General features: G+C 38.5%; 2 protein-coding genes across 2 annotated transcripts in view; both read right to left on the bottom strand.

The window, feature by feature from the left end:
* The window catches only part of LOC125245430, a 1,350,402-nt gene that overhangs the window by 16,300 nt on the left and 1,322,664 nt on the right, over window positions 1-11,438 (bottom strand).
* LOC125245567 lies at window positions 6,005-8,306 on the bottom strand. The gene is made up of 2 exons (XM_048156227.1): window positions 6,325-8,306; window positions 6,005-6,226 (listed from the first exon to the last, which is right to left on the bottom strand). The coding sequence occupies exons 1-2, from the start codon at window positions 8,119-8,121 to the stop codon at window positions 6,083-6,085; spliced, it is 1,941 nt and encodes a 646-aa protein (XP_048012184.1). The 5' UTR covers window positions 8,122-8,306; the 3' UTR covers window positions 6,005-6,082.

Raw genomic sequence — 11,438 nt, 5'->3', positions numbered from 1 at the left:
ATCGAATTCACAGTTCAGTCTTTTGAAATTGTAGGTTTTGCTTGTCAAGTAGCCTAGTTTACTACAGAGCAAACAGAAAGGCCGTCCATCTCGCTCAACTGATTCTTCCATTCTTCTTACCTTCGATGCTGATGCTGCGACTCTTCTTGTTTGCATGTGTTCCTTCATTGTATGTTCCTCATTTTGTTTTTCTCCTCTAATAACAAATTTGACCATTTTTGACCAGGCTTAAATATACAAAATTAATGGCTACTGTTTGAATTCTTCCTAAGCGCGCACTTGTGTTTGTTTCGTTAACTGATATTAGTCTACATTGCCTGATGTCTGAAAATAATAAATGCTCACCAAAATTATTTTATATGACAAATAAAGCATTATAGCTCATTTATATTTATTTAATTCACTTTAATTTAAATTTTAAAACAAAAATAAATTGTATGCTATAATTTTTTTTTTTTTTTAATTGTGATCGGCATATCGCGAGCCGCATTTACATTCGTGACTTTCTTTTACTGTCTATGTTCGTGACGGGCCGCAGGTTGAGAACGTTGAGAACCACTGCTCCACACCCATTCAAACGCTTGCTGCAGTGAAGTGTCGCGTCGCGCGCCCAATTACACTCACTGGATGTCATGGCAACTGAATCACGGAGGAAAACTTTAAATATCTCGCCTTCGCTTTAATTTCGGACCATCTCCAAAAAGACATAAAACAATAAACAAATGATTCTGACATGCGTTTATCAAAGTAGGAAATCCAGACTTTTAATCCCTTAGCACAATTACTGCTGTTGAAATACGAAATTGAGGCGGGTCCGGATTGAATTCCCTCCGGGTCCGGATCCGGACTGGAGTCCGGACTTTGAGAAGTGCTGATGTATTGCCTTCTTAGGAAGAAATTTTTTATAGATAAAAACCTTGACCACCGATGTGATCTTTGACCCCCAAAATGCAGATACTGCACTCTGCCTTTGGATGACCTTAAACAACTAAAACACTATTGCAAAGGCAAAGTGCAGTATCTACAAACTAAAAGTGTTCATCCAACTTTTTTTCATGCTTCTTAATACATGTTGATTGTTTTTAATAACTGTAATACATTTTTTTTTTATGTTTGCATGTTGTGAATGTTAAAAATGCTCCTTTTACCTCCTTTTGAGTTTTTTGCTCATTTTATTTAAAAAATAATTCATTAGACCAAGGTTGCTTTAAAAACAGTAGTTCAAAATTAACACAATTTAAAAAATAGAAGAACAACAAAGTTGTGTCCCCGACCCCCCCCCCCCCCCCCCCATCTCCCCCCTGCTTTAAAATCCTTTGTTTTAACAATTCATCTTAATAAAAACAATAGAACAAATATAGCTGCAAGCAGCAATGCGGGGCCAAGCACAGAAGACACCGCAAGCAGAGCAGCATTTCAAGCAGAGCAACACTGCAAGCAGAGCAGCACTGTAAGCAGAATAGCACAGCAAACAGAGCAGCACACCAAGCAGAGCAGCACTGCAAACAGAACAGCACAGCAAGCAGAGCAGCACTGTGAGCAGAACACTACAGCAAACAGAGCAGCACTGCAAACAGAGCAGCACACCAAGCAGAGCAGAACATCAAAAAGAGCAGCACTGCAAACAGAACAGCACACCATGCTGAGCAACACTGCAGGCAGAACAGCACAGCAAAAAGAGCAGCTTTTAAAGCAGAGCAACACGGCAAACATTTCAAGCACTCAAATGTCTGAGTTGTAGTGCAGTGCGGAGCAAGAAGAGCAAAAACAGCAAAAATTGAATGTACATGAAAAACAGTTGGTTCAGAAGTAGAGGTGCGAATGAGCTCAAAATGACCAGAAGCTTCTTGGGATGATAGAGGAATTGAAATGACAACATTACAAACAATTTTATAAAGTCACCCCACATGGGATTCGAACCCACAATCTCTGGATCATGTGTCTGTCCCTCAACTCTTTGCGCCACTGAGCAGACAGTGTCATACAGCTGTCAGAGTTCAGTAGTTCATGAGAATGAACTCACAATGAAGAGCAACACAGCATACATTTCACGCACTCAAATTTCAGAGACGTAGTGCAATGCAGAGCAAGAAGAGCAAAAAGAGCAGAAATTGAATGTACATGAAAAACAGCAGGTTCAGAAGTAGAGGTAAGAATGAACTCAAAATGACCAGAAGCTGAGATGAAAATGAACACAGAATTAATAAAAATATTTATTTCTAATTAAAAGAAGAAAGACTAGTACAATACAAACAATTTTATAAAGTTGACCAACATGGGACTCGAACCCACAGTCTCTGGATCACGTGTCTGTTACTCAGCTCTTTGCGCCACTGGGCAGACAGAATCACATAGCTGTCGAAGTTTAGTAGTTCATGAGAATGAACTTACAATGAAGAATTTTTATAAAAATGCACCATATGTTATTTTTAAAAATTTTAGTTTAGATCATTCTCAGAAACATTCAATATCAGGAACAGAAGCAATTTGTACAAAATAACCAATTAGCATGCTAAGCTAATTAGCATAAGACAAGAAACACAAGGAAGGTCACATTCAGAGACGAATATCTCGGGAACGGTAGCGGATATCAAAAATCCGTTCAGTCATTTCTATGCGGCTCGGTCCATAGATCATCTGAGCTGATTTTGGACAGAATTGGACAAAATTTGTGGGAGGAGTAGCAAAAAAACTGGTTTTCATTTATTTCAATATGGCGGACAGGGACATTTAAAGAAAATGACAAATCACACATCCTTGGAATTGGCGTTAGCCAGGGAATAAAACGACATAAAGCATACACATTTTGGAAAATGTTTTCAAAAGTTATAAGTGTTTTTGCAAAAAACATTATATCTGTGGAACAGTAGGCGGCGCTGTGTTGAATCTTCTCAGGTACCTTCAGGACTTTCTAAAGGTCATACGTACCAATTTTTGTGAAGATATGTCAAATTGTTTAAAAGATATTGCAATTTATGACAAAATTCAAAATGGCGGACATGCGTATCATCCGATGTTGACAAAATCTATATCCTCGGATTCGGCATGGCCCAAGGAATCCATAGACACCAAGATCTTTATTTTCTGACAAACTGTTCAAAAGTTATTGGCCAAAATAGCCATTTTTCAGATCTCATGAACTGTAGGTGGCGCTGTTCCCAAGTTTCGCATGGAACCTCAGATCATGGTCTTGATCAAGTGTACCAATTTCTGTTTCGATTGCTCAAAGTTTGGCTGAGATACAGCCTCTATAGCAATTTCAGGGTGACCTCGTTAACTTCATGACAACATAACTTTTGAACAAATATGAATACAAAAAATCTGTTCAGTCATTTCTATGCAGCTCAGAACAAGGATCATATGATCAAAGTTTGGACAAAATTGGACAAAATTTGGAGGAGGAGTAGCGAAAAAACAGAATACTGTACTTTTCAAAATGGCTGCTACTGTAATGGGCGGAGACTTGATGTCAGATGTTGCATAGCATCAGCATGGCGAGCCAAATCAGATGTACTAAATTACATTTGGCTAGAGCAAATGGTTCAAATGTTATAACCTTTAGAATGTTGAATTTTTGAACTGGTGGTGGCGCTATAGAGTTGGTTCTAGAGACTCCAAATTTGGTCCAATCACTTTTCATGAGCATCTCTACAAGTGTGCCAAATTTCATCATTTTCTCATGTTCCGTTGATAGGGCTGCCATAGACTCCCATTCGGGAGGAAGAATAATAATAATAAATATAGCTGCAAGCAGCAATTCGGGGCCAAGCCCCAGAAGGGGCAGTAGCGCAATACGGAGCAGGAAGAGCAAAAACAGCAGAAATTGAATGTACATGCAAAACAGTTGGTTCAGAAGGACAGGTGGAAATGAAATGAAAATCAATAGAAGTTCAGAGAATGAACACGGAATGAACTAAAAACACTTGTATCTCATTCAAGAGGAATAAAGATTAGTACAATGCTTATTTGGATAAAAAAGGTATCAAAATGACTCATTACACCTAATTGTATAAAGGCTCCCCACACAGGATTCGAACCCACAACCTCTGGGTCCAACGTCCATTTTCCATCTCATTGCACCACTGTGCAGGTGAATGGTAGCACACCTGCCGAAGTTCATTAGTTCATGTGAAAATGAACTCAAAAAGAAGAATTTTTATAAAACTGCACTGAATGTTATATTTAATAACTACTTTAGATCATTCTGCAGCTCATCATGTTGTAGCGCAATACAGAGCAGGAAGAGGAAAAACAGCAGAAAATGAACAAACATGAAACAGCTGGTTCAGAGTTATGGGTGAGAATGATCTCAGAATGTACAGAAGCTTAGATGAAAATGAACACAGCATGAAACAAAAAGCATTTATTTCTAATTCAAGAGGCAGTAAAGGAATCAAAACACACTATTTCATAAAACCGCTCCACCTGGGATTCGAACCCACTAGCTTCGGATACAGGGTTCTTCAGGTAACTGGCTTTACACATTGAGCTACTTGAGGATGCACATTCAACAGGCTGTGGAAGAGAACTTTTAGTGTAACAAAGAATTCACAAAAAAAGCATTACTTAGCATGCTATCCATATTAGCATGCTAAGCTAACTTAATGCTAATGAAGCTCATGGTTAACTTGATAGCTGAAGAGCCACATTAAAGAGAATGACAACTGGTTAGCATGCTAAGTAATTAGCATGCTAAGCTAACTAGCATAAGGCAACAAACACAAGCAAGGTCACATTCAGAGATGAATATCTCGGGTATGGTAACGAATATCAAAAATCCGTTCAGTCATTTCTGTGCGGCTCGGTCCAAAGATCATCTGAGCTGATTTTGGACAAAATTGACCAAAATTTGTAGGAGGAGTAGCGAAAAAACTGTTTTTCATTCACTTCAATATGGCAGACAGGTACATTTAAGGAAAATAACATATGACACATTGTCGGAATCGGCATAAGCCAGGGAATAAAATGACATAAAGCATACACATTTTGGAAAGTGTTTTCAAAAGTTATAAGAGTTTTTGCAATAATCATTACATCTGTGGAACAGTAGGTGGCGCTGTGCTGAAACTTCTCAGGTACCTTCAGGACATTCTAAAGGTCATACGTACCAATTTTTGTAAAGATATGTCAAATTGTTTAAAAGATATAGCAATTAATGACAAAATTCAAAATGGCGGACACATGATTCATCCAATATTGCCAGAATCGGTATCGTCGGATTCGGCATGATCCAAGGAATCCATAGACACCAATATCTTGATTTTCTGACAAACTGTTTAAAAGTTATTGGCCAAAATAGCCATTTTTCATATCTCATGACCTGTAGGTGGCGCTGTTCCCAAGTTTGGCATGGACCCTCAGATCGTGGTCCTGATGAAGCGTACCAATTTTTGTTTCGATTGCTCAAACTTTGGCCAAGATACAGCCTCTATACTAATTTTGGGTCGACCTCATTAACGTCGTGACATTATAACTTTTGAATAAAGATGAATGGAAAAAATCTGTTCAGTCATTTCTATGCGACTCAGTCCAAAGATCATCTGATCAAAGTTTGTACAAAATTGGACAGAATTTGAAGGAGGAGTAGCGAAAAAACAGAATACTGGACTTTTCAAAATGGCCGCTACTGTAATGGGCGGAGACTTAATGTAAGATGTTGAGTAGCATCAGCATAATGAGATGAATCAGATGTACTAAATTACATTTTTCTAGAGCAAATGGTTCAAAAGTTATAACCTTTAGAATAGTGAATTTTTGAACTGGTGGTGGCGCTATAGAGTTGGTCCTAGAGACTCCAAAATTGGTCAGATTTCTAGACATGACAATCACTACAAGTGTGCCAAATTTCATCATTTTCTCATGTTCCGTTGATAGGGCTGCCATAGACTCCCATTCGGGAGGAAGAATAATAATAATAAAAGGGAAAACGTACAATTACAATAGGGGCTACAGCCCCTTTGGGGCTTGGCCCCTAACAAGTAGGTAAGTAAGATATACTTATGTGTATGTATGTGTGTGTGTGTGTGTGTGTGTGTGTGTGAGAGAGAGTGAGTGTGTGAATGTGTGTGTGTAAAGTTCTCATTCATTTCTCTTCAGCCAGGTTCTCCCAAAACTGACGGCGGTTAAGGGGCATCATTGGGCAAAGTTTGGTGATTATCTCCCAGTTCTTCTCCCTCTCTATCCCCTTGTCTCCAGCTCGCTTTTCTTTTGGATACTCCATTGTCACCTCGAGTCAACCAGAATTTACATTTTATTGCTAGTTGCACACTGTCATAACTCTGTAAGTGATAAATAAAATATACTCTTACTCTTATTTTCTCTTACCTTCTTCATGAGGAAGTCCAACTGTGTAAACTCCTCTTCATCATGCGAAAGTTTGAAGTACATCGCTCTTGACCCCCTCCTCAGCTGAATAACAGCCATTCCAGACAAATTTGGTGCATTCTTTATTTTAACCTGTGAGTGGCCAGCCCTCCATGCCAAGATGTTGGTACTCTTCATCTCCACCACATTGACTTTCCCAGAGTTGGAGGAAGCAATGACGTTCTTGAAATCTTCAAAATCCAGCACAGCACCTCCAGGCCGCTTCCTCATTTCTTTCTCCACCCCATGGTGGAAACTGTCTGCACTCATGAAGGTGTGCCCCGGTTCGAAGTATTTTAAAGTTATATCCTCAAGTGGGGACATCGGGTCATTCACCACACAGACTAAGGATGTAAGGAGGCACCAGTTTTTGTTCTGAGCAGTGCAATTATCAACCCAGTAAATTACATGTTTTACATCCCGCTCCTCATTAAGTGCTGTGACAAAAGCAGATGCCACCTCCTCTGCCTTCCTTTCAGCAATGCCTTCGTGCCATATCACTGAAATGCTATTCTTCTTGGAAGATGACTTTTTCCCCACACTGGCGAAGGTTTCATGAAAGGCTGAGATGCGTTTGGTAAAGACTGCAGTCTTTACCCCAGGCATTCGGGGCAGCATGATGACTTTCTGGAGGTCAACACTGCGAATTGAGAGGTCAGTAAGCTCTTCCCTTTCTGCATCCAACCTGTAGTGATGCCTTCCTCTCTCTGCTCTCCTCTTGTGTTCCTCCCACTTTTGACAGTAGTGACATTCCTGAATGCCGGTTTCATTCTGGTGCTCTGCTCTGACATGGACATCTTGCCTCAAGCAATTTTCACACTCCTCTTCACCCAGCTTAGTGAAGCTAATGTTCCTCACTTTCACGGCCTTCCTATATGTTTCATAGGAACATTTGAGAGCCTCTTTTTCCTTGTAATCTTTGAACATTAACTGAATGCTGACATCACTTGGCAGGTACCTCTTATGTGGGGCATGCTCACGTCTGTAATGGCTGGAAGTGGGATTAAATGATTCAATGTGTTCAAATATTGGAGCCATGTCAATTTTATTGATGGGAGTGTGCCTTCCTCTGCGTTCTTGTGGTGGTGTTAGACTTGAGGAGATTGTATTTCCAATGACAGTGACTATCAATCTATCATTTTTTGGATGATAGCCCAAAGTTGTCAAAAATGTAGTTTTACAGACTTCCTGTTGCTGGCCAAGGTCATCATTCAGATGGTACTTAAGAGACCTGGTTCGTCTGCTAGGAACAGCTGAGGTGTGGCGTATGGTCTGGCACTGTGAAACCATGTGGAAAATAAAGCTCTTTTTCTCACTGTAGGACATGTTCCAATATGCTGTAAATATCTGTCTCCTTTGATCCTCTGTTATTTTTTGAATGCATTTCTTCCTACACATTGGACCACAAGGCTTCCCCATCTGTGGAATCTTACTTTGTTCACTAGCTTCAGACTGCTCTTGAAAAACAATGTGGCTGCTATTGACATCCTCACTATCTTCATCATTATCACCCTCATCCTCCGGTACATAGGTAGCATCCCTCACATCATCATCCTCCACATCATCTTCCTCATCTCTGTCATCAGCCCTCATCACCCTGCCCTCATCCTGCTCGTTCCATTGTGTTACAGATTCTTGAAGACAGAAGCTATTATCTAATAATATATTATTATTACTATCTAACTCCTCAGTGTAACTGCCTGTCTGAAAATCTGCATCCAGTGAGGCAAACAACTCCTCCAGATGTAGTTTTCTCATCCTCTCCTCTTCACTATCTGCTTCTACTCTAGGATTTTTTGAAGTAGTTTCCTCACAATGTCCTGCAATAAATCATGAATGATGAATGTGATTGTATTACAATTAGTAGCCTTATCAAGTAACCTATTTAGTTTATTTATTTGAATATGTTAAATAGATAGTTCACAAAAAATAAACAAATTCTGTCATTATTTACTCCCCCTCATTATGTTCCAAACCTGTATACATTTCTTTGTTCTGCTGAACACACAAAAAAAAGTTATTTGGAAGAATGTCAGTAACCCAAAAAAAAAAAAAAAAACATGAGGGGGGAGTAGATGATGACAGACTTTTCATTTTTAGTTGAACTATCCCAGCATAGTATCCCAACTATGACAGCTATTTCAAAACTACCCATATTAAAATAAAAGTACACTTCCATAATGTACTTACAGTGCTCTATTTTCACATACTAATTTTGTACTTCATATACTAAAAATTATTCTTAAGTATTAGCCTACTTCTTAAGCTAATCTTAAGAATATCTATTTTTAATACTATTTGGAGACATCATGAAAATGGAATAACATAATATCTCTGTATTAAAAAAAAATAGTTACCACTTTTAGTACACGGTGGGTTCAAATGTACTATAAGTGGTACCTAGGCTAAGCACATTTTAATTTTCATGGTGTCTCAAAATAGCACAGAGTACACTTAGATATTCTTAAAATTAGATTAACGAAGTACTAAAGTTTTTTTTTAGTATACTAAGTAGCCTTTAAAATTAGTGCATGAAAATAGAGCACTGTAAGTACATTATGGAAGTGTACTTTTACTAGTGTGCTTGCTGTCGGCCCGGCTGCGCTCGTCCGGTTGTCACCTGCTGACTGGTGCCGCTAACTTTTAGCGTAACTTTGCCTAACAAGAAAACTTTACCAGACCCAGCTAACTTTTGAAGGAGCAACTCCTGTCAATACAATTGGATAAGCTGCCTGAAACGGAGAGATGTCCGAATCAACAAACACCAACGTGATTAAATCGGATTATCATTACGTTGTCAGAGGATATTGCCTTCAATAGAGCAGCACGGGTAAGTCAAAATTTGCTAGCGGCTGGCTAGTCAATGTTAACTGATTATAAAGCTGTCAGTTGCCTTACTATGAGTTATTATTTTGCTATCTTCCTTACCAGTCTTTGGATATTTGCGTTTTAACGCGAGTTCAACCATCATTTGGCCGCGGGATTGTGTCATGGTTGGCTTGTTGTTTCTGTGTGTTACGATTGGGGCAAACCGCATACAATCCCCTTCGTGACAAGGCTACCAAGGCAGACCGCAGTATCTGCGGTGTCAAAAACAGGGAAACAAAGCCAGAACGCAGTAACGTCACTTACTGCGGTTTGCCTTGGTATTGGCTTGGGTTTTGTAGTTACTGCAATTTTGACACTCTAAAACTGGACAAAATTGAACCAGCAAACTTTGTCACAAAACAGAACAGATGTCACAAAGCCCATTTCAAGTCTTAACTCAATTTTGACCAAATGTGTAGTTACTGCGCTTTGCCTTTGGACGGCAGTATACTATACTAGCCCTCAGGTGCTCCTCATTTGGGAATCACACTGGTTCTCTTCACGGTCAAAAGTGACCGGAGCCCTAAAATTACATTTTTTTCTCCCTCAGCAAAACCAATGTAATTTATATTATATTATTGTTCAATAATATTTTTACTTTTTTATTTTGTATTTTGAGAGAATTTCATGATATTAATTAATATTTATGCAATAATTATGATCAATTTTTCTCATTGAAAATAATACAAAAATTATTTTTCCTAATATTTTTTCACTATTTTTCAATTACTGCAGTATTTCAGGTTAAAATAGAATCTTGGCCTTTCAAATAATTGTTTTTTTTTATTTTTATTTTTTTAGCGCCCCCTGTTGACAGCATATAGCAATTACGTGCAATATCATGGTGTGACCACTAGATGTGTGTATAGCGCTCTATGGAGACACTTGTGAATTCCCTAGTTGTTTTTGGACATATTTTCCTAATTTTTTTAGGTTGAGGATATGAATATATATTAAGACAATCTCAAAGACTATTTCTTATCAAGTTTTAGATATATTTTTGTAAGAAATATTGAATCAAAGTGTTAGTGTTTGATTTATGATTACAGTCAAACCTAAACATTGTGTTAGAAAGAGAACACAAAGAAGCGTTTTGTTACCAAAAATGCCACGTGCAAAAAAAAAAAAAAAAAAAAAAAAAAAAATTCTCAGAACCATGCAAAGGAACAAGCCTGTACTTCCAGTTGCACAGTTCATGTGTGTGTGTGTATAGTGTGTGTAAGTGTTTGTTTTTGTTTTTGTGTGTGAGTGGGTGTGTCTATATCACACTCTTGATGTTTTAAAGTGTCATCCCTCTACAGCTGTGTACTTTTTTTCAGAATTGTGGCCGATTTGTAGATTGTACACACCAAAATTCTTTGAATTTTTGTGTTTTTGGCAATTTCCTATTGATTTCCTATGGTCAGTCATTTTTGACCGAAGAACACCAGTGTGACTATTTTTTTTACGACCACTTAGCATGCTCAAATCATGTCCTCAATTTTTTTGTGTGTTCACAGTCCTAATGCCATAAAAGTCACCAAGTTTCGTACCATTCCGATGAAGCAGCGATTTTTAATACAGTTTTTTCCAATTGCTAACACACTAAAATGACATGCACAGCACAATTATTTAAACTGACACACAGAAAGCAAAACTTCTTCTCAAGTCTCCAAAAGTCTAAACACCTTTTCTGCTTTACACACATTTTGCATTTCAAAATGGCACTTTTTAAATGCACTGAACACAGTTCTCTGCATAAGACACAACAATCTGACATAAAGTCACATGTTTGCCATTTCAAAACACTGCCATTCAAAATGACACTACATGAGCTAATTGGCCAATTACATGTGCCACCTGGCCAAACACCCCAATGGTTAATTGTTAACACTTCAATCAGGATGTAAGCACTATGAAAAGACCACAGGTGAGAACCTTTTTTTTTTTACAACAACAATGGAAGACATTGCAGAGAGAGGAAGAGGAAGAGAGAAGAGGGAGGTTGAGAATAAGAGGGGGAGGAAGAGTGAGAGGTAGAGGAGTTCATGGCCAAAGAAGACAAACACTTTCAAATGAAATCAGAGCAACCTTAGTAGATCATGTCATCAACCATGGGCTGACAATGCGTGAGGCTGGACAGAGAGTGCAGTCAAACTTGAGCCGTTTTACTGTCGCCTCTGTCATCCGGACCTTTAGACTGGAGAACAGGTGTGTAACCAAAATTT

Source organism: Megalobrama amblycephala, linkage group LG1 (genome assembly GCF_018812025.1).
Source record: "Megalobrama amblycephala isolate DHTTF-2021 linkage group LG1, ASM1881202v1, whole genome shotgun sequence".
NCBI lineage: Eukaryota > Metazoa > Chordata > Actinopteri > Cypriniformes > Xenocyprididae > Megalobrama > Megalobrama amblycephala.
This window is presented reverse-complemented; position numbering and strand designations above follow the sequence as displayed.

Bases quoted from the DNA above. Each gene is read 5' to 3' on its own strand.
- LOC125245567 (XM_048156227.1), bottom strand. From the start codon at position 8,121: ATGAGAAAACTACATCTGGAGGAGTTGTTTGCCTCACTGGATGCAGAT. The intron at 6,227-6,324 runs GTAAGAGAAAAT...GGTTGACTCGAG, and splicing joins TGGACTTCCTCATGAAGAAG to GTGACAATGGAGTATCCAAA.